The 27,977-nt window shown below is 36.6% G+C and overlaps 2 protein-coding genes across 4 annotated transcripts; one reads left to right on the top strand and one right to left on the bottom strand.

Annotated features, from left to right (window-relative positions):
- Positions 1–181: 181 nt before the first annotated feature.
- Positions 182–23,734, bottom strand: LOC148086662 (ras-related protein Rab-3A). 2 transcript variants are annotated; one of them, XM_087784843.1, is made up of 6 exons: positions 23,439–23,734; positions 21,682–22,221; positions 7,290–7,514; positions 3,217–3,335; positions 2,182–2,306; positions 182–2,105 (listed from the first exon to the last, which is right to left on the bottom strand). In XM_087784843.1, the coding sequence occupies exons 1-6, from the start codon at positions 23,454–23,456 to the stop codon at positions 1,915–1,917; spliced, it is 1,218 nt and encodes a 405-aa protein (XP_087640969.1). In that variant the 5' UTR covers positions 23,457–23,734; the 3' UTR covers positions 182–1,914. The 2 variants fall into 2 exon arrangements, with proteins under 2 accessions (XP_087640969.1, XP_087640970.1); XM_087784844.1 differs by lacking the exons at positions 21,682–22,221; positions 23,439–23,734 and adding an exon at positions 17,220–17,273.
- On the top strand, positions 19,124–27,505 carry mpv17l2 (MPV17 mitochondrial inner membrane protein like 2). 2 transcript variants are annotated; one of them, XR_015710544.1, is made up of 6 exons: positions 19,124–19,562; positions 23,791–23,952; positions 24,240–24,316; positions 25,138–25,266; positions 26,490–26,640; positions 26,701–27,505. XR_015710544.1 is itself a non-coding variant. In XM_087784845.1 (5 exons), the coding sequence occupies exons 1-5, from the start codon at positions 19,373–19,375 to the stop codon at positions 26,586–26,588; spliced, it is 657 nt and encodes a 218-aa protein (XP_087640971.1). In that variant the 5' UTR covers positions 19,124–19,372; the 3' UTR covers positions 26,589–27,505. The 2 variants fall into 2 exon arrangements, 1 of the variants encoding a protein (XP_087640971.1); XM_087784845.1 differs by having other exon boundaries at positions 26,490–27,505.
- Positions 27,506–27,977: the final 472 nt, after the last annotated feature.

Raw genomic sequence — 27,977 nt, 5'->3', positions numbered from 1 at the left:
TATGTTTACTACAATTTGGTTTGTACATGAAAACTTATAGTGGCTAAGTTTAGCGAAAATAAATATAATTCACATTTCAAACCCACAAAGTTATGGCTTAATTTAGGACTCATTATTCGTATTTACAGTTAAAGTTTCACGATAGCTCCAAATATGGCAAATAATGATCTTAACTTGAATATATTGTTTGGATATGACTTTAATTTTTTAAACATATTTCTGATGGGGAGCAGAAAGAATTGAAGGTGTGCATCATGGTGGAATGATGAGATAAAGGAGGGTGTTCTTCTCCATCTTAAATGCTTTGTTTAATTTAGAAAATATCCCTGATGATCATACTCCATGTTCTTCACCTGCTCATAAGCCCAGCGTGCACATCAAATCCACTAAACATACAAATTATTCCTAAGGTTAACCAAGACCTAAAAGCATGTCCATATAGTTGATAAAAAAACAAACACTTTCCCTCCAATAGGATTTTCTGACTAAACATCTTCGCATGAGACAAAGAAAAAAAAAAAAATCACAAACACTGATGCATGTTGTTCAGACACAACATGGATCTCATAGGTTTTCTTAACGATTCTTCATATGTTTTTTTTTCAGAAATGCATACCTGTATATATGATCTATATTGCACAATGTTCATCTGTACATTTAAAATAAATACATTTCAATAGAATGTGTCTCATTGTAGGTCTGCTTGTTCGTGACAGAATGTCATTCCCTCTCTTGTGTTTCAGGAAATCAAAAGCTTTATTAAAGGGAAGCTGGAATAAGAAGTGGAATAACACGGATGACGGTATCAATACTGCAAAATCAATATTTAGATACCAGCTGAGGCGACGACAGAAGACAGATCCATTGATGTCTGAATCTATTGTATGTGTAATGTTGAAGAAAATAAGAGGAATCTAGTTTTTATGGCATTCAAGCAAAACCTGATAAAACAAAATCTGTGCAGCGTGAAAACATGAATGGACTATTAATGCACCCACAGGGGCCACATCGGGACCAGGCCTTGACAAAGCTGTATATATTTGAGGGAAAAGCAAAAAAATCAACTTAAAAACAAAAAAATTACGGAAAGGACGTGGTCCCTAAAGGGAAAAGATCTCAAAGAATGAAAAAAGATATTGAAACATCGCGAGAGGTTACTGCGCGACCAACTAGTTTCCACTTAATTTCTTCACCAGAAAGTCTTGCAAGTCGTCCTCCATTGTTAAGTTGGATTATGCGCAATAGTTGTGATGATGTACGGAGGCTCTCAGCAGCCAAAATTGTAAATAATCTATAGAAGAGGTTTCGCTAAAAAGATCTCAAGACGTCAACTTCTCAAAATATCTTTTAACTTCTTAAGATCTTCTCCTTCCATGTCTCTTTAGGGGCTCCGTAAGAAATAAATAAGGAAGAAAATATTACACCTATACTATGCGTTAATGTATTTAAAAAACGTAAAGTATATATGTTTCTTAGGGAATGTGTTTAAAAGGTTAAGTACAGTTATATAAAATAATAACGTTTAATAAAAAATAATAAAAAATGTTGAAATGAAAGAACAGAAAAATATACATATTACAATGAAATGATAGAGATTGTAAAAGTATAAAAATAAAATCACAGTTTTTTTTAAATATCGGAAGATTTCATGAAAGGAAAATATTGTGTTGTTTAAAGACCGAATAGAAATAAAGACATTTCTGAAACGTTAAGAAATTCACATAATGTCTTGCTAGAGTCACACTGGCCTCTAGTGGCTGTTATCAGAACTGCAACGGTCCTTACGTGACCCCCGGGGTGTTACCAATGCCCAGGTCTGATCTACTAGCAGGTTCTTGTCAGTATGAGCTTGTGAGGTTAAAAAGGAAGGGATGAGGAGTAGGAGGAAAGAGGTGCTCGAGGGAATGATCAACTTTAACATGCACAGTCCTGATGGGGGGGTGCCGGCTGCTCTGTCAGCTGAGGCCCTTGTTTGGCTCCGGTGACGGCAGGATCCCCAGCGTCCAGGCTCTCGGACATCTTTTCACAGATAATGTCCACCAGGCGCTCGAAGGTCTGCTTGACATTGATGTTGTCTTTGGCACTGGCTTCGAAGAACTCGAACCCTGCACGGGGCAGACGTGTGGCCTGGTCACCCAAAGGACTTTTACTCCGGAGCATGATCGATTGAATGAAACTCACCGAGGTGGTCGGACAGCTGCCGGCCTCTGTCTCCGCCGACCACACGCTCGTCATCCATGTCGCACTTGTTTCCCACCAGCAGTACCTGAGCGTTGTCCCACGAGTACGTCTTGATCTGAGTCGACCTGGACAACAATGAATGTAAATGTTTAAGAATTGATGGATAAATTGACAAACTTTATTGTTTAAGTGTCTTGCTAAATCTTAGTCAACACAAACACTTTTAGAGCCAGAACCGACCCATACCGCCACCCAAATTTCAAACAAATGATTTCATTTAAAAAATATGGTAAATACAATAAATTCTGTTCACGTTTATATTAAACGTTTAACTGGATTTGAATTGCTTGATCTGTTTTAAAAAAATTGAAAATTGATTCTCTTAATGATATCTACATTAAATAAATTATGTTTTTGGTTTATATTCATAGCAACACAACACTTGACATTATGGTTGTGTTTTGGCAAGAATCAGACGACACAATGCATATAAAATTACAGGGGCGTCCATCTATATATTGTGATACTTTAGTAAAAAGGATATATGTGTAGTATTGTCAAGTACTTGATTTTGTTGAATTTGCAGACCGCATAACACTTAACGTAGTTGTAACTTTGAAGTTTTGAAACCAAAATATGCCGGACATCAGCTGTAAAAGCTGGAGTCAACTGTATCCTCTTGTACTCAGATATCACTGGGATCTCGCTGTATTTCTTAGTTCCTTTAGATTTAGAGGACCTAATGACTGCTAGCATCTTGCGGCTGGGAGTTTAATTGCAACACAAAAGTAAGTAAGTAAGTATGCTTTATTTGTTATCACAGACCAGGGTCAAAGGGCAAACAAATGGTGTAAATATTTGCATTTTAAGTGTAAATAAAAATAATGTTATTTAAAAATATATTTAATTTAATTGTAATACAAACCATAAAAGAACCATTAAATATATTATTATTAACATAATATCTGGATATTTCACAGTCACTTTATATAATGTGGCCCCTGTGTTGATATAATCTCTGTGCAGTTCACATACCAGTCCTGGACGGCGTTGAAGGACTCCTCGTTTGTGATGTCATACATGAGGATGAAGCCCATGGCTCCTCGGTAGTAGGCGGTGGTGATCGTACGGTATCTCTCCTGACCAGCAGTGTCCTAAAAAAGCAAAAAAAACAACGATAATTACAGCTTATTATGGGTTTACACATTGTGTAATCACATTCGCCACCAGTAGGTGTCAGTGCAGCTCGTCTATTCGCTCTTTCCTTGGACGCTGAAGTGTCAGCAGGAGACATAATGGACGCTCAGGGAATGATGCGACACTGAACACCATGTAAGCTTCTCACAGATTCAACAACATTACCGCTAACAAACCAGGAACACTCGGTGCTCTCAGTCCTGCTGGATTAGTTTCATCTCTAGCTCTAGCTCTCTCTCTTTTCATGGTTGTCTTCTCTATTTGTCCGCTGGTTTACTATAGATTTATACCTCATGATCGAAACATTAAACACAAGTCCACACATGATTCAACACACACACACAAACATCCAAACATGGGAACAGTCACTGGCTTTTTTCATCAATGTGTTCATTCACTAGATGAACTTTACCAGGTCACAACGTATTTGAATATCTTGTCTAATCTTTAAAGAAACACCAGAGAATTGTATAGTGCTGTCCATTGTCCTTGTTATTAGTCTGAGAGCTGTAGGTTCGACAACAGTCTTGTGTTTAACTGAGTTGTGTAAAATTTTAGTTTTTCTGACAGTCATGCTATGGTGCTAACTAGAAAGTTGTTGGTAAGAAAATAATTAATTGAATTTAATGTCCGTATTTACAGTAGTTCCAAGAACTTAGGGTAAAAATATAAAAAAAGAATTGAGTACTTACTTTAGTAAAGAATATACTAAGAAAAGTACGTGATTTCTAATCAATAGGTTTATTGACCATAATTTCTAGTCATAAATGTATAATAATCTAAAGCTTGTTGCCCTTTGGTAATAATTAAACAATCAATAATGTGATCGGTTTATTATAGGAATATAAGTGTGTACCAAACTGATGATAACCCTTCCGGTCACATATTGTGCCTGGAGTATCTTGCATTTGAAAGAGGGTTGGTGACCTTTGATCTAAAGGTCAAAAATCAATGGAAGTCAAAAATTATAAATACAATATCGAGATAAATTAAAATGTATTTAGCTTAAAAGAGATTCATTTGTGCAGTATATGTCATAATATATATAAGCTCAGTATTAAAGAAAGGGACAATTTGTTTCAACATATTTCTTTTACAAAATGTTTTTGTTTTGTATAAGCGAATACTTTTACATTTTTATAATTCTCTTCTGCATGTACGTTTTGTTAGAAAATGATGACAACATAAAATAGCTGTCTTTTTTCTTTGTTGCTTGCTAACTATCACAAAAGTCATGGATTTTCTTTAAATTGTCTCTCAGGATTGTTTTTTAAAAGCGCTTAAAAATGCTATTTAGGGCGCTATGTAGCTGCATGGTGCTTGGTAATGAGTGAACATGTAGACTTATAAACGAGAGCAAGTGGTGGCAAACAGGTAGACAATTTATAACTTTTTATTCAAATAAAACCCACAACTGCCAAGAAGCTACTTTGCATTCTTAAAGAAGCTTCAGCCAGAGTTCTGTTGTTATCATGTAGCAATCTTAAGAGGTGCTGTTAGTTACCTTAATAGCTGCCATGCTGTTAAGTAGCTACCTACTTCTAAAGCTAACATCCTAGCACCGTGGGAGGTTAAAGCTTTTATTATTCTTGGCAACATTATAGCCGATGACTAACTTTAATTGGTTCTTATTTGCTAACAATCGTGTTAGTAGAAGATTCCGAACACTTAGTAAATAGCACTTACATTTTATTCCCAAATAAATTTCCTTGTGGATCATTAACAATCCCTTTGTGAAACACTTTATTTTGTAAATAACCTTCCTGTTGCTCCCTTGTTTCCCCTTGTCTGTCCACCGATAACAGTGGGCGGTGTGTGGCATAACTGCCTTACAACGCAAGGCAGCCAGCTATCAGTTAATCAGGATCACTTCATTTACGCTGGACTTCCCATAGACTGGCGTTAGCTCGTTCACGGTTCTGCCTGGTATGACATTGACTCTTTTACACGGTCCTTGGTCATATTGGACACTTTGATTATTCTTGGTTTTCCTTATTCTGCTATAGATTATTGTCTATTTTTGTATTGGGCATTTGAATTTTGGACTGAAACGACTGTATTCGTTTGCCTCCATTTTGTGGACATTTTTTATATTTTCTTGAAGTCTTTGTTTGAACACTATTTTATTAATTTAATTGTATTTGATTATGTAACCTTCTGTCTCCTGTCTGATAATCTTATATGACAAATAAACATTTATCTATCTATTACACTTGCAGCATAAATACCTGATAAATAATCAAAGAAAGAGTATTTCTCAATCCTACAAATACATGTTGTATGCATGAGTGCAATACGAGAAATAACTACTAAACTACAAATGTTGACACAGAAGATTAACCTCTATTTATTTTGTATTTCCAAGCAGCAGGGTCATCGCGTGCCATGGGGTTATACGACCTAAACATAGACTGTTCATGGAAGTAAAACACACACTGTGCTAAGACTAAAAGCAACCAATAAAACACACTGGATGCGTGACCAGCCTCAAGCTTTTATGGAGATTAGTTTTTAGAATATGGTAGGAAAACCTCATGGGGCTCATCTTGATGTTTGTATGTGTCCGAGTGTGATTTGATACGTATAATAATCCAACAGTATTTCTCTTAATTGAGTAAGTGATTTAAAGTTCATCATGGAGAGAGGTGCTGTAAACAGGGGGATGGGAGTTTGACCATATCTAGTTGAGATGTGCTGCACTGGGGGAGGGGATGGCAGCACAGCCGTCCCTCGCTCTGATTGGCCGCTGGAGTCTTCCTCAGCAAAGGCAAGAGAAGCTAAAGGCTGACAACAGAGGCAAACACACTTGTGCGTTCAGTAGAGTTGTGTTCATTTTGCACCTCTGGGCCACCGAAGCAGTTTTTACGATTCACTATTTTTATTTATTTTTATATTAAAATAAAAACACTTTCTTTTCACACATTCAATGTTTGAATTCATTTTTGCAATACTTCCCCCTTACATTCTTTACAGAACAGCTTAATAATTATTCAATTTATAATAATTTCATTTTTTAGATAATATTATGGTATCTTCTGATCAAATTATGTTGTCTATATATCTATTATCTTGATCATAAATATTTATACATGTACTGTTTACATGCACATAATAAATAATTTGACTTTAATTTATTAATTAACTCTCCAAATAAAGCAGAAAATAATATATAAATAGATTATTATAAATGATATATATTCTTTAAATCACACATCCCTTTCCCTTAATATTGTTTAATATTATTTATTTTTGTTATAATACATTTTTACTTTAAAACATTTTAATACAAAGACCAAATGAACTTATTCTAATTTAAGGTGTTTTTCACTGAAATTATAACCTAATTTGAGGAGACGTTTTAAAAATAGAAATGCAATTTAAATGCATTTTGGTAATATTTATTTTCCATTATTTGACTGGTTAAACCATGTATCATTTATTTATTCTTCTATCACATATTATAGTAGTAATTTTATCAAATGATTATTAGGGTATTTTACACCACAATGTAGCTACTATTGTTGATATTTTAAAGCTTAATATTGGTGCTGTCTGGTCTAAATCTTTTTTTAGTACATACCGTATCTTCTGTAATGATTAAACATGAACCGCGACCTGCTGCTCTTTACTGTTTACTGTTAAACCAATTCTATTCTCCCCGGAGGATTACGAGTGTTGAGCCTTCGGGAGGAAAATGCAGAAAAAAACAAATACCAGTGTTTGCTCCAGAGGGGTTGTCAGAGTAACCACCAGTGTGTGCTCCCTTGTTAACACTGTGAGTAATATTTTAACTGGTTTATTTCAAAGAACAAGGAGGAGAAAACGTCTCTTTTCAGTGTAGTTCAAAACATGTAAGATCGTATTTAGCCTTAGAAATCTTCAAAGTCTAAACATTAAAAGCCACAACTCACCCAGATCTGCAGCTTGATCCTCTTATCGTTCCTGTAGATGGTCTTCACTTTGAAGTCGATGCCCACCGTGCTGACGAACGCCGGCGTGAACGAGTCGTCGGCGTAACGGAACAGGAAAGAGGTTTTTCCGACGCTGCTGTTGCCGATGATGAGGATCTTGAACATGTAGTCAAAGTTCTGGTCTGAAGTCTCCTTCTGTCCGTAGGTCGCTGTAGCGGAGGCCATCTGCGGAGAGAAGGACCATTTTACCACAGTGATAAATGTAATAGTGAGGATGGATGATGTTTATAAAGTCATGGATAATGGTGATCTGCTGTTTGGACCACAAATCCTGACAAATAAAACTAGTGTAGAGTCCATACAGGTGTGAGAAAAGCGCAGGTGCCAAGGTTTCGCTTTTTATGAACACTGTAACAATAAAACACACTATGTCAAAGTTGCTTAACCGTTTTTTTTCACCACAGACCAGTTTGATGTCAGAATTTTCCTCACAGCCTTCAAATAAAAAGAGCAAAAAGTTAGCACGAGAAATCGTGCATCGTAAACATCTCACCATAATGCTAAATCAGACAGATCTGATTTAACAAGCTTCTTTTTTTGAGTAAATGTGATAAACTAGAGTTAAATCTCTAACTATTTATAGGTTTAGTGGCTTGTTAACGTTTAAAGATTACGTAATCAAGAGTCAAATATTGTTCGGAGAAAACATGTGTTTTTAAAATGAATTAAACTCCTTCCAGACTTTAGCAATCAATACAGCTAATATTAATGCAACACATGTTTTGTGGGACCACTACTTCGTATTACACAACATAAAAAAATGAAACCTCTCTTGTTTAATTATGAGCACAATCTTAGTGAATCACCCACAGTCCAAGGTTCAGCCCTGTGATATTAATTCTAGTTGGCCTGCACAAATAACCAAGGAACTTGATAAAAGTATTACTTGGTGTGTAAGGATAACAACACAAGTATTGAGTTAGTACATTTACTAATGTAGTAACTTAGTGATGTAGATATGTACAAATGTATTCACTTCTAAGGTACTGAGACATTGCCCTGTAGAGTAAAGTAAAAAAAAGTGGACGTTGATAAACTGTGTAAAGGAAACACTTGACTGAGTATATTTGTAGTAGAGGGTCACAGTTGGCTTTCAAACAGTGCTGTTTATTTCCAACTTGAAACTCAAAGACCTGCCGACTCGTGGGAAAAGCGTATGCGCTAGCAGGTGATAGCAGGACAGAAAATGCTTTTAGCTAAAAACCAAAAGAAGGAAAAACTTCCCGTCGATTTGTTAAGCAACCAATAGATGGACTAGACCGGTGTCCTGAGGTGTCCTCAATGGTTTTGAGCTCAAAGACACAAAGAGAATGTTTCAGTAAACCTCTCCGCTCTGGCTGGAGGGCGACTTCAGGACGCAGGCTTGTTGGTCGCTGATTGTGTCTCTAAATTTAGTCTCGTATCTCCACTGCGGAGAAACACTAGAGCCGCACAAACAAACCAAGTGCACCGTCATATCGCCTTACATGAAGGACAAGAAAGATGCTGCTGAATAATGGAGAGGCTGCGACCCTTCCTCAAGATTATTCTAATGACTCTTTTCTGGAGTTTAATAATAGGGTCTGTGTATGTCCTGCATGTATCTCCCCAAACCTCAACACAATATGACATATATGGCATTATTAGGGGGAAGTATAATGTACGCAGACATTCATTGTTCGACAAATAAAGATTGATTATCTAATTTCTTTTAAATGTCCTCTGTGTGTGGCTTACAACAAAATGTTTCATCTAAAATGAATTCTCGAATACGCTTTCAATTTTTACTCCATTTTCTATGTGTTTGTGTCTGCTCGTTTAGACTATTGTAACAGTTTATTTTCATAAACAAGAAGGATCAGTCTCGCCTGCAGTTGATACAAAACTCTGCAGCGAGAATTCTGACCTCCTCTAGTAGAAGAACTCACATTTCTCTGATCCTTAAAACTCTTCACTGGCTGCCAGTTTCTTTCAGGATCAACTTTAAAATTCTGGTTCTTACTTTCAGATCTATTCATGGTCAGACTCCTCCTTACATCACTGATCTGATCTACTGACTCCGTCAAGAAGCATCTTAAGACAATCTTATTTGTGCAGGCTTTTCCCTGATTTTCTTGTTTTTATTCAATTAACAAGAAAGTAGCAAATAACATAATCTATATAATTACAAATGATGTTTTATAAGCTCAAATTTCATAAATTCATTTTCCAATTAGATAAATATTCATAAAAATAGCTATAAAAGAAAAATAATCAACTAGATTTTATTCTAAGAAAAAAAAAAGTTCATTCTAGAATAAAACATTTAAATGAATAATAAGAAATGCAATTTGCAAGATTAAATATATTGGCATTTATTTAATACTTTTTGTTTAAAAAAAAAAAGGTAAAAATGGTTGATTTTCTTTTATTTAGTAATCTACTACTTTATATTATTAAATACATTTTATGGTTTGTATAATACAATTTAATTTAAAAAAAAAGCACAAGAAACAATATCATGTTTTTAGACTACTTTGTTTTAACATGTACTTCTTCATGATTTGTGTTGGTTTTTAACTGTTTGTGTTCAATATTAAACAGTAATCACATATTTAAGCATCCTTATCGTGCAACCTAAGGACTTAATTTGCGATCGGAGATCACACTTGATTACAGTCTGCGTGACGTGTTCGGTTCCCTTCTTATTAAAAATGTATTTACTCAAGTTACAAGTGTCGACTCAGCAACACGCTGTTATATATCGACAGGTCTTTGAGCTGAGTCGGCAAAGTTCTGAGTGATGGAGGAGGAAACTTTTGTTCTGGTCACTTTAGTAGTTTTATTCACTCTAATGTAGCAGGAATACAAATGACTCAAGTATTGGTTATGCATCTGCTGTTATGAGTCAAATCATATTTTTTCATCATAGTTTTTTTTATGGTTAATATTTCAAAGAAGTGTTTTTTCATTCATAATTAAGATGAAAATATTTGAACCATTTTGTTTATTTTTGTGTTAAAAATTAAACTTCCAGGCGCTAGATCCTGGTGATGACTGAGGACGGGAGGATACAGTCAACTCCAGCAGCTTTTAAGGATGTTTGGTCATATTTTTGTTTCAAAACAAATGATATCAGTCACGACTTTGTCGATGTAAATTCTAATGTCCCCAAAGTCAAGTACTCGACAATACTACAAATAAATCCTTGTTCCTACAGTATCACAATAGACGTCGATATATAGCTATATAGCGCACCCCTAGTAATCACTACGATCCTCTATATTTCAAAAAGAGCATTTGATTTTTTTTGCCCTTTGTGTTTACATTGTCTATTGGTGTCAATCCATGTGGATTGTTTGTCTTTATGTGTCACATGACGGGCTGTCAACCTGTCCCATCATCCCCCACCTCTCGCTTAAAGATGCTGCCATTTGCATCTGCCACGTACGACCTCCATTTACTAATTGGACCGGCATTAGCGCCCCGGTGAATTGAAGAGGTCATAAGTCTGCGACGGCAGATTTTATGGACACCGGTCACGACGGCTCAGAAAACAAAAGCACCAGAAGGAAGCAGAGCTAACACGATAAGAGCAACAGCACATGATGTCAATCCATCACCCGGGAGGCCAGCCAGGCCGTACAACTAAATGTCAAGAGTTTATTGCTGCCCGTCATCTTGTGCGGTCAGCATATTCAACCTTTGACCCTGAAGAGGAGGTTTGTATCAGACTGTGTTTCTCCAGAGAGAGCAATTCATTAAATCACAGGATCAGGTTGATGTACGTGTGCCGCGGCTGTCAAGCATCACTGCCGGTCGTGTATCTGCGCATCTCTGTCTCCACAGAGCATGACGTTACTATGAACTGACTCAACTCCATGTTGCCTTTCCAGGGTGTCCTCCACCTGTCACCCTGACTAGCTGGGCCAAATCCCACCACCACCAAGTCCTTTTATGTGGCCCGCCTTAAAGTAAATGAATGTTCATGTTGATATCCTGATCAATGAAGATGCTAGTGATAAAGATAACATACGGAGATGATTGATGTTATCATATAAACAGATGATTCCAATAACAGTTTTTATGGGGGAATCTGATATTCCGATTGAGACGGTTCGGTGAATATCAATTTTGTTGAGTGCTAAAAGATTTTTGCCACTTGTTGAGATTGACACCCCTGGGTTAAGGTAATAAGCAGAAGAAAATGAATGAAAGTAACCTTACATTATATCTGGGCCCCAGAAGGATTCTTTTTCACAAGTTATCATGTTATATCAATACTCTGAATTCTGTTTCTATCTTTCTATCTGTTCAACTTCTGCTCAGCAATGACAAAGAAAAAAGACTCACCTAGCCCCAGAATTATGTATAAGAAACAAAACATGCTTAATGCTAATAATAAGTAGCCTTTAATTGTTTAAAGTTTGCAGTTGTCCCTTGTTTATTGAAGGGGTTGTGTTCGAAAAAAAGAGATTCATAAAACCTTTCCCAAACTTAACCTTTTAACACATAGTTTATACACTAATAAACCTACATCATTTCACCATGACACTTTTTAATTATTTTTCAATATTGTAACACTCGGGTTTAAGGTTTTGTGTAGTTTTAACTTCCAGATTTATTCAAAAGTTAGCAGTTGTTTTATTAGACCGACTTAGGTTGGCTGAATTGAAGCAAGTATGTTTTGGTCTCGGGGTAAAGGTGCAGGAGAGTTGTTGTTGTTTTGTGTGAGATTAGAACAGTGTGTTGGCTGTGGCCTACAGAAGAATGTGCATTAGTTACCAAATAGAGTTATAGAAAAATAATATCGTAGCCTTTTCAGCCTGGAACGCTAGAATATATTACAGCTTCTCTGATCAAGCTGCGTTCCCGAAACTTGAATGTAAAGTCATTTTCCACATAAACTTTCCCTCCTTTTTTCTCTTGGACAATCAAGAGACAGAACCCAACGCTTGGATTCCCACTGACCCAATCATGATGCAAAACACAGTACAATAGGAACCAGACAGAATCATAGACAAAGATTTTAAATGCATTTAAAGTAAAGTACTGTATGCAAAATAATATGGTGGTGAACCTCGATATGGCGAGGGATCACTCTACATCCCATTTTGTTAATAACATTATATTTTATTTTTGAATCCCAGTAATAGACTACTTAAACGATTTTTAAGCTGGAATTTGAATGAATAAATTTCAGTCATGAGGTTGTGCAAATAGATGTAAAATCTAAGGGCTTGAAATAATTCCAAATGGAAGCAAATAAGAAAAACGGAAAAATCCCCTTAAAACCTATAACAGAGAAGTTTAAACACAAAGCCACTAAATAATCCAATTCAGTTTCCAACCAATTTTTTTTTTGTGTCAATGCACCTCCAAGTGTAAACCTCCTAGTTCAGGTGTGGTAATCTTCATTTATTTTCTGAACAACAGCTTCCCCTTTACATGACCAGCATGAACAACTTCCCCCTGCGCGAGCAGGATGGACTCGTCATCATCATTATCTTCTTCATCATCATCTCCTCCGCATACAGTCTCCGTCAGCAGTGCAGCGCTGCAGCTGCCGTCCTGCTCCGGTGTTGCCTGAGATGGCATTTCCCCCCATATTTTCCTCCAATCACGTGTCTCCTTTCCTAGGAAGCATGTGGATGCAGATGAGAGGAGGCAACGCTAAAAATAGCGTCTCTTCATCTTCCTTTTTTCTCCTCCTTCAGCACAAACAGAGCAGCAGAAGCTTTTCTTTGCTGCTATAAGTCTGCAGGTGAACCAAGGCGGGTTCAAAGACTACAGGGTAAACCATTTGTATCATTTTTTTTTAATCAATTTGGACAATAATGTGCCAAATAAAAAATCATAAATATAAATCATAAAAATCTAATCATTCAATGCTTCTATTCCATCATCATTAACGAAAATAATACTTAAAAGCAACTTTAATACCTCAAGACTGTATTGGAGTTTATTTGAAATACTACTATTAATCAAAGTCACCAAAAAAAACACAATATATTCCACCCTGACTGCACTCTCCTCTTCGCCTCCCTTGATCTTTTCTATTTTGTTTTTGGGCATTTACGAAATAAATCCTTTTTTTCAATTCTCTTATACTATTTATTGCTCTCCATCAATATTTTTTTTTATCTTTAACCAAATTGTAAAAATCATTGAAATTGCTAAGCTTACTGTGTATTACCTAGGTACTGCACACTTCACCTCTAATGACTTCAACTGCTCTGTTAGGAAGTCACTCGAAATCAGTCGGACCTCAGAAAATGGAGAAAAGGAAATCCAGATTCACTTTAAGTCCATCACTAATCGAGTTTCTCTGCTTTTAAACCAAAACAGACTGAGCCAGTGCCGCCGCTGACTCATATGAGTAAATATAGTAGAGTGGACACTGAAGTGGACACACACACACTCACACACACACACACTCAAAAGTTCCTTAAGTTAAGAATAACAAATCAGAATTGTCTTTTCCACTCACTCAATTTAAAGCTCTTAACTTTTACAGGCGGGTTCTATCTTGAAACACACAAAAACTAAACACAAAACCGACCCTTTAAGCCCATCAAGGAGAGCCGTGTGTCCGTCAGACGTTCATTTGTGCATTCCAGAAGCAGTTTTGGGACACAAGAGTCCCAAAATGGGTCAAATTTGTGAATCATTTATATCATGTTGCAAGTTTTGAAAGTCATCATGATTACATTAATGTATTAATTGCTTCTGCACTTTACTTAAAGTCATTCCAGGGTCTGATTGAAAGCAGCCTACACGTTTATTCATCGCTGGTTATCAGTCAACACCATATTAACCAGATTATAAGGCGCACTATCAATGAAAGGGTGTATTTTCAAGCCCAAGGAGCAATGTATTCTACTGGTACAACTGGAAATACTAAGTCTTACTAAAACATCTTACAGATTTTTGAAGGATCTCACAAAAGATCAGTTTGAGGTCAGTAAGTACAACCAAAATGTATTTAATAAGGAGCACTGTCGATCTTGTAGAAAATCAATGTAAGGATTTTAAGTGCACCTAATAGTCCAAAAATACAGTAAGTATTATCTTGACCCTTAAAGTATATATTTTATTGAGTATTGTTTTGATTATTTAAGCGCTTTGTGACCCTGGTCTGGAAAAGCGCTATATAAATACAAATTACTTACTTACTTACTTACTTTACAGTTCAGCCTTCCCGACTGTTTTTGTGCAACTGTGCCATGATTGTCTTCTTCAATAGGACCAGGACGTCAGTGGCCTGCTTTATGTCAATTTCTATTTAGAAGTCACATTTATTTGTAGTGTAGATGCTGCTTCAACTTCACGCATAATGTCCTTTATCTGTTTTTTTTAGGTGAAGCCCCTCCTCCTGTAGTCAAACAAACCCGACCGTATGGTGCTGATAGCACCGTATGTCACGGCTTAGATGATGTTTTCAGGTATTTTCTTTTCCAAATGTAGCGATTGTCATGATCGGCAAACTCTATAATTAAACCGCAAACAGATCATTATTCAAAAAATAAAGTACTTTGTTTCTGTATGAGTGAGTCAAACAAAATCGTTCTTTTAAATGTGAGTTTTTGAGAAACGACAGTCCATTAGTTGCAGTCTACATACTGGTTCATTCCGCGAGGGCTCTGCTTTTCTACAGATCTCTGTGACACAGATTCTTATCAAGCTAAATGATGACCCTCAGGACACAATAACTTCTACCAATAGACGTTTAGAAATGGTACCCAAGAATAAAAAAAAATGTTGTTCATTCTTTCCCTGATATCTTGGCTGATTTATTTGACTGTCCTATGATGTCACTCAAAGAAGAATGTGTGTTGCAGGTGTCACATCCACAGGAGTGAAACCGTTTAGGTTCAATCAGACCAAAGATATCTTCACCTTCTCTTTCAAACAATATGCAACCAGTGTTGCCAGATCGACGATAATTTGGCCCTCTGTACGACAAAAGGTCCAAATATTTATTGAAGGTAACATAATGAAAACAACATTTTTAAAAAATGTTGCAAGAAGTGGTTGAGACTTAACAGCTCAGAGGATCTGTTTGCTCTCCGAGCAGTGTCATGTGACTGTAACGCCTCTTGTTACCCCTGACAGACTGCATGACAACTTCACAAGACCAAACTGAAATTGGACCCGCTTCAAAATGTAGTCCAAGTGGGATGTTGGAGCATGAGCTAAATAAGACGATGTTCGGGGGGTTTGACTGTTTGTACATGTACTTCCGTCGTCATTGACCCAGAGAGCGAAACACCAGCGAGTGTCCTTAGGCAAGGTTCTCATTCTTCCAGGTCATAGTTATCCAAGGGCTTCAAAAGCGAACTGAATATAGTTTTGGGAAGACGTTTCACCTCATCATTCAAGAGGCTTCTTCAGTTGCAAAGTAACTGGTATATTTGATGCTAGTGGCGAGGCAGAGAACTATGGGAGTAGATTTAATGAAAGTGTGGGTGTTGAACCTCAGACAGGTGGTAATCCTACTGAGGGTCCTACAGTAAATGCTGATCAATTGTTGTTGTGTTTTGATGACTGCGTTGCTAGGAGCATCCCACCTCTGACACCAATTGTCACAGAGTGACATCAGCTGGTGAGTTTAGTCTTTGATAACAAGCTTGGAAGTCTTGATCTTAAAAAAAAACGAGGTCGGATACAGAACAAACTTAATAAAAGGGGTTACTTAAGAGACTCAGAGACGAGACAATGATTTGCTGCATGACTGAAAAGGAAACCACCTAAAATATTTTGGAGTAATGTCAAGAGATCCAAAAAATAGTGGAGTTAACTGACTATTGAAGCTTCACACTCCCTAATAAAAGGCTCTTCTGTTCAAAAATATTTCAATCTTATAAATCAGGATAAGACAAAGCTGAAAATATCCAGCGAGAACATGAACTGACCATCAAAACTAACACACATTAGCAACATACATCTCTTAGAGATTAATAGAAATATAGATACATGTGGAGATACCATTAGAGATTACTAATGAAAATATATACTATTCTCCTCCAAAGCGATAAAGAACATCATCATCATGGGGCCTAGGCAGGACATAGAATAAAAAAGCACTATAGAAAATCATCCAACAAGGTGGGGTCGCTGGGAAACGGGTTTATGAAAGACCCAGAAAAGACTTTGGGTTACATCACATGATGATGTGTTCAGAAGCATCAGAGGATGTATTCAAGAACACTAACTTATGAATTGTTACAAAACGCAGAGGCAGATGAGCAGCGGAACATGTTCCTACAACCAAATTGACAACCACATGGGGCACAACTGTGCACCATATGGCTCATCGCCATCCACCTTAGTGTACGAAACCACCACACAATGATTATATTGTGTGTAACAATGGGATTAACACACTAAAAATCATTTCATATAGACATATTCCGAGGCAGATACCTCACCCTTTGTGGACACTGACTTGTAATGACATATGTAATTACCATTAATGTAGTGTGTATTGTTCCTGGCTGCAGACACACAATAAAGAATTGTATCGACAAATGTTTGTCTGCGAAATACATTTAAAGCAAATATCTCGATTGTAATCCTCGGATGGTATGAAACGCATTTTCCTGCAGGGCCCTGAGTCACCATCAGGACCGGTCCACCCAGACGCAACCGGGACCGACACTCACTCACTCACTCACTCACACACACACACACACACACACACACACCATCGGGTTACATTTACGTTCTATTATTTTTCACAATGAAACAGCTGTTTCTTTGACGACCATCTGTCCTTCCAATTTCCATTTCATTTCCCCATTTCTTCAACAAATCCATCCGTGTTTAAAACACCACATACATACAAGTTATTTTAAATGAAACACGTCTTTTTTTTTAAACAAAGAATACATTTAATAAATTTAATCGCACCTTTGTAGATTTCTTTCCGGCTGCTCTCCACCGCGTCCAGCACAAGCACGAATGTCAAGTCAGACGAGGAGCAAATTTAGACATCCGCTTCTATATTTCACAATAAAAGCCTTTTGGCTTCAGCTCTTGAAATGGAGTAAAGAAATGTATTTTTCACTGGAAATACTATTAATTACACACGTTAATTCAAAGTCCTCATGATGTCAAGCTGTTCTCATTACCTGGATTACTTATCTTGAAATTAACTCGTCGATGTTTATCCAAAATTGGTATTATATCCTTCATGGATAATGAAATAAAATTAAACTAAACGTTGGCTGCAAAATGCTATAAGCACTGTTAGAGTCTTTTGTTTTATCCTTCATTATTTTTTGCTTAATCATTTTTAAATCAGCCTTTTTTTTTTTTACCCCATTTAACTCATTTTAATCGGCGGATTTAAAGAATAGTAAACCATTTTTAGAATTGTTTAAAATTGTATGAATACAAATATTTGACTTCCTGAGGAGACTATTAAAACATATTCTACAGTTAGTAGCTGAAAACCAGCCAAAAACATTGCGTGACATATGATCATTTATCTATTTGTTGTTTGTTGCTTTTGTTAATATGGTATCAACGATTTTTTTAAATATAAAAATAAGCCAATACACCAGGTGAAAGAATCAGGTCTATTCCCTTTTTTTTTTTTTTTATTTATGCTTGTAATTTAAATGAAAATAAGATAAATTGATTTACATTTTAATTTGAAAGACTCAGCCGTACCCTGTAACGACAGCACTGACGTCTCTAGAGTGGCAGGTAGGTGGGAGCAGGAGAGAGGATCTGACCAATGACAGGCCTGCAGCGTGAAGTCCATACACTCAACCTGATGTGTATTATTGATGAGCCACAGGAAGGACTGAATCCTTAATAAGGTTAATCATCTCTCACGCTGCCATGTAGGGTTTAAACAAGATTATTCACATGTGTCTTAATTCTTTCTCTTAATGTTTCCACAGAAAAATGTATTTAAAATCAATGCACTCGAGATGTATCATCATTATTTAATGACTACACATCACGAGGTTCAGGGATATCGAGACATTTAACTGTTGTGTCGTTGATTCAAAAGATTCGGAATAAATACACTGACAAGCGTATAACTGTCTATATAACTATATAACTGTTATAGTAAGAAAACGACAGGGGGCGCCACACGCCAAGAAACAAATTGACGCATCACCAGACAGAAAATACAGAAGCTTAGTTGTATTTTTTTTTATTTAATGGACTTTATCGTAAACTACAGCAGGTTTACACAAAAATATTACAATATTAAAGAGTACATATATAATGAAACTGAAACACTGGTACATAATACATTTGACAACTCTTACTTACTAACATACAGGACATAAAAACTAAATAATGATACAGATGTCAAAACGAATACAAAATAAATATACATATATTTATATAATACTGCCTTGAAAATTTTAAAGTGAGTGTAAGCGTCAATGGTCTTACATGCCATTTGTTTAGTGAAATGCTTTATAGATTTGAAGTATTGTCCTTTTTCAAAGTAAATTTAAATAGACGAGGGTTCTATTTTAAAGTAAATTTAGATTTATCGATAAAAAACCTGGCCAGAATGATTAATAAATCAACAATGAAGTTTGCTGGTAATAAATGGTCTTCTTTAGAATCAGAAATTCGTTAATTAATAAATTAATTTATACCATAAATGAAATAAAATGAGATAAATAATGCAAGGCAAACATTTTTCCCGGAATAATTCAAAATCCGTTATTATATTATTGTAAATAAAATCAGAAGTTAATGTTCATTCCTGTCGGTCATCCCTACCAGTGGGGGCGCTCGAACCTCATTTTCATTTTCACTTCCGCAGTGTGACCCACGAGTGTCACTACATGTAAGTTTCAGGAGGTCTTGCAGCATTTCTCAGATGTTTTAAAATTTGTTTTACATTTATTCCAAGCGGTTATTATATCGTATGCATCTGCCAAAAACTCTTCCAGCTGTTGTGAAAACTCTCAACATATATACGCCTCGATTTTCTTCGTTAACCTTCAACGAAGCTGTCAAATAGTTAGCAATAGCGAATGTTTGCTTTTATTTTTAGCTTTTGAGACTTTTTTGGGGGGGTCGTCATGCTACAACGGGCGGGTAAAGAGTCCCTGGTCCGAATCCGGTTTTCCTGGAAGCGAATGTTCCAGGGTCGGTACCTGCTGCTGACCAACACGGTGAGCTGCGGAGGGATGCTGGCGCTGGGAGACTTCCTGCAGCAGAGCCGGGAGATCCACAAGAAACAGTCCAGTGTTCGAGATTGGAGGAGAACAGGTGAGACCTACATACCTCATGTTGTGTCTAATCCATCTGTTGGCCTTTGACCTTTTGTTTTAAAACCTTTCAGGCTGTTGTAAAGTAAAGTGATCATCATGTTTGCGTCACATGTTTATCTCCAAGTCTCTGCTGTGTAAATGAATGTCTAGGAATTGGAGAAATAATAACTTATTCTACTACGACTTTATCTGGTCAATAAACCTTTGAGACAATTCCTCATTGTCGGAACCCTTCACTGATAAGAACAATAAAAAGAATTCTCATTCTGATGACTTAACCTATTGATTTATAAATTGAAAGCACATGCAAGCGCTGCATTGATTCAAATACCTTTAGGGAGGTTGAAACTATCAAAGAACAACAATTCAAGAGTCCATCTCTGGGGGCAGTTCTGGGGAATTACAGTTTATACAGTGGCTTTTATGAACTGAAAGAATATGTGGTTTCTCTGGTTTTAAACATTTTAAGTTAATTCTTAAGACAATTGAGCAGTTTTAGTCAGAAATGTCTTAAGAAAAATCCCTTTCCAAAAACACTGTTGTCGATTCAGCCATTGAGCCAAATGATGATGATGATGATAGCTAGATAGCTAGATAGATAGACAGATAGATAGATAAACTTCATTAATCCTTCTGGAGATCTCCTTCTGGAAGTTGTTTTCCAGCACATAGCAACAAAGACGATAGATCCATAAAACAAGAACAAGGTGCAAGAAAAATAACAAAAATCCAAGTATAAAGAACATAGATCAATTATATTAATATTATATATAATTACATTTTCTGTTAAATTATTTATAGATTTGGTTTTGTACAGAGCTACACTAGCGTAGGGTAAACCTGGTCTTAAAGCATGCTGTAGTTATCATAGGATTGTGATCTGCATTTTGTGGCTCAAACTTGGAGGTTACAAATATATATATATATATATATATATATATATATATATATATATTTCTTTGCAAATTGATTGTTCACACAGTGCATTTGTTCTTGCTGACTGAAGCTGACAATGTATCAATTCAGTGGACTATTGATCAGAATGTTTGACACAGCCGTGAGTTCAGTGTTAAAGTCCTTAAATAAATGGTTGAAACTACTCAAACTAAAATCATTTGTCAATGACAAGACAGATGACTAGACAGATCTAGTAACCACCAAGTGTATGACAAATTGTCATACACTTGGTGGTTACTAGATCTGTCTGAGATCTTGAGAAATCCTGTAACTGATCCCGAACTGTTGAACTTTAGCAGCCCAACTACTGCTGTTATTTGACAAGTATTACGTTAGAAACGTGGTTACTACCTAGAAATATTTGTCTTTGAAAGGTAAAATAAAGTGTAGCCACTTCAATCTTAGGGAGTTTTCTGGCAAGAATCTGCGATACACTACATATCATGATACAAGGGCAAGAATACTAAACATTGCAATTTATTGTGATGACTATAGGACCAAGTATATATTTGTAGTATTTGCGAGTACTTGACTCTGGTGTTGCAGAATTTACAGACCACATGACTCTTGATGAAGTCGGAACTGTTAATATTTATTTTAAACACAAAATACAACCAAACATCAGCTTTAAAAGCTGCTGGAGTCTACTGTATCCTCTTGTCCTCAGTCATCGTTTGGATCATTGTTCCTCAAGCTACGGAGTACACAATGACTATGACAAGATAGAAGTTTAATTGCAACACAAAAATGAATAAATGCCGCAAAATATTTGCATATTAATCATAAAAAAAACTAAATTATTTTTATTTGTAAAAACTTTATTGAAATATAAACTATATAAGAACCATGTTAATAATAAAACATGATTTGAGAGCCAACACTCTTGCTTTATTTAATCGGACACGGTGAATAACAATAATCCTCTACCGTTTACCGTGAATTCTAAATCCGACTGTCGCCTATGTGGATTTTAGTTCCTTTTCAGTCTCCTCCTCCTCCTCCTGGGTGCCTGTCCAGTCACCATCTCTATCACTGGTTTGACTTCTTCCTCTTTGTCTTTCTCTACTATTCTCTCGGGGGTACCGTTTGGACCAATCAGCTTCTACGACAGAAGTGATCGTGTTAGTTGTTGCTATTGGTTCTGGATAACCTCGCCTTACCTGAAGTTGCTCCACCTCTGACATGAGGAACCGGATCTCCTCGTCGGTGTGGCTCACATGCTTCCTCCACTGATTCTCCTTTTTCAGCCAAGATCGGGTCAGGTTGTTTTTCTCCATCTCCATTTTCTCTTTCCAGCTGCTCTCCTTGCTGACCTGCTCTGTTGCACGTCTCTCTTCTATGTTGTTCCACTGACTCCTCAGCTGGACCAGCTCCTCGTCCTTCCTCTGCAGGAGGTCCACTTGAGATTTCTCTTTAGCTTCCAGCGCTTCAGACTTTTGAAGCCACTGCTTGCTTTTTTCGCTCAGCTGGTTTTCCTTCTCGCCCAGCTGTGCCAGAGTGTCCATGTGGGCCTTGTTGCGAGCAAATCTCTTCTTGGTTTCCCTCTTTAAAACACCTTCTGTCTCCTGCAGTTGCTTCTTTAGCTGCTTCTCACTCGTCTCCTTCAGGCTGAGCTGCTGCTTCAGTGCTTCGTTCTCCTCGCTGAGGCTACAAATCTGCAGCAAGGCCTCTCTTTTCTCCTCGTTAATAGGCTTTGGAATCTGGGGTTAAGACAACACAGAGATTTCCTGTAACACCAAACAATATTCCTGGACTTCCTGCTTTGAGCTCAATCACAATGACACAATAATATGAAGCAAAACAAATGTAACTTGGCAAGAAGATTGAACATATTCTCCTGTGGCTCCTTCGGTGTTAGACCAGTGTAAATGTACACCTGTAGACAAAGGAACACTAACATGGTGGGGCCCACATGCACCAGGGGGCCCATTAGAGCAAAGCAGTGTGGCTTTATAGCTTACCAAAGTCGTACTAAAACATTTTCATAGATATCTAATTAAAAATATATTGAGTAGTTAAATGTAAGGATACAATTATTTAACATTTTTACTTATTGAAATGTTTTTGTTTTTTAATAATTAAATGATTTCTACATAGCAACGTTGAATTTGTTTGTTTTCTTTTGTCTATATGACTCAAAATGGAAGTATGTTTTTTACACATGGAGTTTGATATTTTAATTCCAATAAATGAGAAATATACTTTTCTATATTCAATCATTTTTAATTTGTAGCCTTTTGAAGAGCCATTAATATATTGAATTAAAAAACCCGACTACAAACTAATTTATATTGAATTTAGAAAATGGGTTTTTGAATATTTCAGTAATAAATGTACAAAAATACATTGTGAAAATTAAAAGAAAGCTTAAACAAAACTTAGTTTTTCAATATACACATGATTGTATTTGATTATTCAGTTTCAATTTTCAAAATTGAATTACATTTAAATTCAACCGTTCAATATTCTGGTGGCACTAATATACTTCCATACGGGTGAGGACCATCTTGAAAACTGAAGCGTCTCCAGCCACCACAATCAGCATGTGTATTTGTTTATAAAACGAGAAGAAATATTGTTGTCGAGTATCTCTTCCTAGAGGCATCAAAGTATTTCTGTGCGGGTCGTAACTTAAAAAAAACATAAATTCAAATTCACAGCTAAGAAGGTTATAGGTTAACTTCCAGCTTGAGGAAACCTTTTGGTTTTCTCTCCGTGCTCTGGTTTCCTCCCATAGTTTAAAAAACATAAATAGGTTAATTGAACTAGCAGCCTGTTCAGGGTGTCCCTTGCCTCTCACACAAAGTAGCTTGGATGCACATTGTAGAGTCTAACCCTGCACACTCTTGAATCTGCTGTGAATTTTTTTTAAATACGTAGAATGTATAAAAAATACTGAACTGAAGTTGTTTCTCACCTCGACTGGTGCCTCCATGTTGGTTTCAGATGAACAAGTGCTGCAAACATGAAAAATATAAAAGTTGCAGCTGTGGTTGATGTACTGACGCCTCTAGGTTGTGGTGCCTTATAGCCTTTACATCTTACTTATGTCAGTCCTTCAAAGCAGCTCCTGAGAGCAGTGAGGTATTTAAGACAATTGTGGAGAAAACTGACAACATCAAAGACTTGAAAAAGGAACTGAGTCAGCAGTGATTTACTAGAGTAAAAATCTTCATTTAGTAACCGGTACTTCATCAAAGTTCAATTTATATACATTATAAATCCACAAAGTCCTTAACGTCTTCTTCTTCAACATGCGCCCCCTACAGGCCGCATGTTTGCAGTGGGCTGCTCCATGGGTCCAGCGCTGCACTACTGGTACACCTGGCTGGACCGAGTGTTCGTCGGCAACGCTCTGAAGCTCGTGGGAAAGAAGGTTCTGGTGGATCAGCTGGTGGCGTCACCAGCACTGGGAGCATGGTACTTTCTAGGTGTGTAGTCTACGCTTGTTTTTTCGTTTATTTATCTGTATTTATGCATTTTAGTATTTATCATTAAAGACTTGTACAAAGGTTATTGTTTCAGATGTTTCGCCTGAGGGTTCAAAGGTTCAGCTCAGTCACACTATACCAGCAATATGCAAATATAGTTCAAAGGTTCTGAGTGATAGATCCAAATTCTACACGTCATCTGCAGCAATCTTATCTGGAGCTTCTTTTTTTTTTTGATCGAACTTGTCTTTGACGCATGTCGACAACTTGATGACTTTTTATTGCAGGCATTGGCGTAATGGAGGGACGGACGTTGTCTGATGGACTTCAGGAGTTCAGGGACAAGTTCTGGGAGTTTTATAAGGTAATCCGTCACTGTCACTGAATTTAAAAGCCTACAAATTAAAAATATTGAATCAGGACAATTTATTTTTCAATTATTAATATAAGAATATCCAACTGTTTAAAAAAAAAGTCATTTATTTTAGTTAAATTATAAAAAATCAACCTTTTAATATAGAAATTGAAATTAATTTATCTAATACAAACATCATTCATGATTTAAACTTTGAATATACAAATCATTGACTTCAATTGTTCAACCTTTAAATATAAAAGTGATTGAATTCAAGGAATAAAAAAACTACAATTCAATTATTTAAGAAAACCCCAAAACTTAATAAAAAAAGGTTCAACTTTTCAAATGTTAAATTCAACCATTATATAAACTGATGACATTGACATACGTTCATTAAAAAGTACATACATTTTATCACTAATTGGTTGAATTATATATTCAGAATGTAATTTAAACTTTATTTGTAGAGCAACATAAAGGGATCCGCACGTTCTAGTGAAGAAACAGAAGAAACCTGTCAAGATGGAGTTGATTTTAAACGACACAATTACAAACATGATGATACACAAAGGACCAGAAAGTGTCAAGAACAAGATTCTGCACACCAGACCCCCCCCCTTCATTCTGCCAACAAACTCCGAAAACACTCAATCTAGGAGATAAATAATAATACATATGAAAGATTTAAAGCTCGGCCTGAAAGGTCAAAGGTCATCGGCCAGTAGGTTTCACAATTATGGATTTGTTTCAAGAGGCTTCAAAAAACGGATTCACCTTCATCACCTTTTTAAAATGTTGCCTCTAACCGTGCTAATCTCTGGTTGCAGGCGGACTGGTGTGTTTGGCCCGCGGCCCAGATGATCAACTTCTACTTCCTCTCGCCAAAGTTCCGCGTCCTGTACGTGAACACCATCACGCTAGGATGGGACACCTACCTGTCCTACCTCAAACACAGGGTGAGCTCAGAGTTGCTTTCATTGAGGAAAATAACCTCAGAATTTTGTCGCCACTGGATTTTCATCCTGTGAGGGAAACTAGACGATAGTGTCAATGAGACGGTGATATCTTTTGATATAAGACGCAATATTGTCCAAGACTACAAAACGAAGAAAACGTTCAAAATGGGACCTTGTTTTATCTTGTTAAGTCAACTCATTTTTTAAGGTTTGTTAGGGTTGTGTGTTGGCAAGAATCTGGCGTTACAATATGTATCATGATACATGGGCAACTATACATTATATTGCAATACTGCAGGAACAGGGAAGTACTTGACTCTGGTGTTGCAGAATTTACAGACCACATGACTCTTGACGAAGTCGTAACTATTTACGTTGACTTTTGAAACCAACATATGTCCAAACATCAGCTTTAAAAGTAGCTGGAGTCGACTGTATCCTCTTGTCCTCAGTCATCGCTGGAATCTTGCAGGATTTCTTTGTTTATTTAGCTGCAGTAATGACTGCTGCCATTAAGCCAGAAATGAAAGCATATAATATAAATGTTTTTAAACTAATATATAACTTGCCCCCCCCCACACACAAACACACAAATCAGTTGATACACCTGCAAGTTTTAACCAAATTCTGTATAATGACAATAAACACTCTTAAATCTTGAACTAAAGGTAAAATCAAATCACCAGCTCGGACTAATTTAATTTCTGTGCGAGTTGTGTGAAGATGACTCGGCCACTTCATCATGTCACTGTAAAAGTGCAGGAAGCCATTATTTTTAGTCCTCCTCTGCAGTGAACGGAACAATGAAGATCCTGACGATTACTGAGGACTAGAGGATATATTTTGGTTTCAAAAACTAATGAAAGCAGTTCCGACTTCATCAAGAGTCATGTGGTCTTTAAATTCTGCAACACCAGAGTCAAGCACTCGACAATACTACAAATATATTCTTGTTACTACAGTATTGCAATATATCGTATCAGGATGATACTAATATGTTCAATTAAAAAAATGACTTAAACTCTAATTTGAGGGATGGAAGGAAGAGGAACCATAAGTACCAGTAGCGCAGCTATTATCGTCAAAATCTTGTTTGGTGTAAACGCACCTGAGGAAGTAACTGTCGCCTGCTGGCTGAGTACATGTGCATCCTACCTCTGACACCACCTGAAGGTTCTAGCCACAGAAGTTCTCATCTGATCACTTGTGACGTGTGTCGACAGGACAACATCCAGCCTCCAGCACAGGAATCTGACGACCCGTCAGCAGACCCACTGCAGGAAGTCCCGCCTCAGTCCGAACCACTGCAGCAGGAAACTTGAACGTTTTTGTGAAGCCAAACTTGACTGGATTGTTTTCATGTATCAAACTATGGTGATTGTTCATGTTCAAAAGTGCTGGACCACTTTTTCCTACTCATGTTTGTGGTTCCAGATTGTTATGACGGACAACACTCTGGCGCTGACTGAATCAGAAATGAATGGCCTTTTCCTCAATACTGGTCATTCTGCATCTCCATCATCCACACCTGCCTTAATCTGTCGTCCTGGGCAGTTTTATAGCCAAAAATACATTTATTTAAAACTGTAATGCTTGAAAATGTATTTGTAATTGTTTTTTTTAATTGTATGAATTATTTTTTTTAGATAAAATGTATTTCTGTAAACTTTCAGTGAATGTTCCGTGTGGAGTGCGACCGTTTTACTGTGAAGAGAAGTTAAATATTTTGTTTTGTATCAAGATTTTTTGCTGAATAGTAACCAATAATAATGTTAATTACTTGAATGAAATGTGTTTTTCCCAGACAGTATCTATATTCATGTAAAAACACTCGAGTTGATCAAGTTTTGGAGCTTATAAGGTAATATTCGGGGAAGTATGAGATGTAAAAAGGCAGCTATAGCTCCTTGATTAATCAAGTATTTTCTATACTTCTAGGTTGTATAATGATCATTTCCAGGTCGCACTTCTGTATCTAATGTAATGAAAACTAAAGAAATTGTAAAAGAAAAATTTCAACGTTTGAACATAGAAAATTCTGTTAATTTGTATCAATCATAAATGTTAAAAGTCATTTTGAAGATGTTGTAATCTAAGATGAAGGTTAAAATCATCCTAATTATGCTGTAAAGTCTGGATAAAGTGTTGATGGAAGTGATTAAGTATTTTAAATTATAAAACAACAATTTCTAATGTTTGATTGTGTAGCTGTATTTAATTAAAATTCTCATTAACTTTTCTTTGTGGGAAAGGTGTTTGAACCAGATCTACAATCTCGGGTCAAAAGGTGAATTTGTCCTGCATTTATAGATCGCTGAGCAACAACTCATTCTCTGATCCTTAAAACTTTTCACTGGCTTCCAGTTTCTTTCAGGATCAATTATAAAATTCTGGTTCTTACTTTCAGATCTATTCATGGTCAGGCTCCTCCTTACATCACTGATCTGATCCAGCCTTACACCCCAGCTCGGGCTCTGAGGTCTGTGGATCAGAATCTACTGATGGTTCCTGAACACGGTTCAGGACCAGAGGAGAGAAATCTTTTCAGGCTGTTGCTCCTAAGCTTTGGAACGATCTTCCTCTCTCTTTGCGCTTGATGGAGTCTACTGACTCCTTCAAGAAACATATTAAGACATTTTTATTCGTGCAGACTTTTCCTTGATTTTCTGAGACTCGTGTTGTTCTCAGTATTATCTTGACCTTTAAAGTAT

The sequence above is a fragment of the Callionymus lyra genome, chromosome 2, assembly GCF_982586985.1.
Source record: "Callionymus lyra chromosome 2, fCalLyr1.hap1.1, whole genome shotgun sequence".
Taxonomy (NCBI): Eukaryota; Metazoa; Chordata; class Actinopteri; order Syngnathiformes; family Callionymidae; genus Callionymus; species Callionymus lyra.
The sequence above is the reverse complement of the archived record's forward strand: the minus strand, read 5'-3'. Positions and strand labels throughout refer to the sequence as shown.

Bases quoted from the DNA above. Each gene is read 5' to 3' on its own strand.
- mpv17l2 (XM_087784845.1), top strand. From the start codon at position 19,373: ATGCTACAACGGGCGGGTAAAGAGTCCCTGGTCCGAATCCGGTTTTCC. The intron at 23,953-24,239 runs GTGTGTAGTCTA...TTTTTATTGCAG, and splicing joins GGGAGCATGGTACTTTCTAG to GCATTGGCGTAATGGAGGGA. The intron at 24,317-25,137 runs GTAATCCGTCAC...CTCTGGTTGCAG, and splicing joins AGTTCTGGGAGTTTTATAAG to GCGGACTGGTGTGTTTGGCC.
- LOC148086662 (XM_087784843.1), bottom strand. The intron at 7,515-21,681 runs GTAAGGCGAGGT...TTCTCTCCGCAG, and splicing joins CAGAGGTGGAGCAACTTCAG to ATGGCCTCCGCTACAGCGAC. The intron at 2,106-2,181 runs GTGAGTTTCATT...TGCCCCGTGCAG, and splicing joins GCAGCTGTCCGACCACCTCG to GGTTCGAGTTCTTCGAAGCC.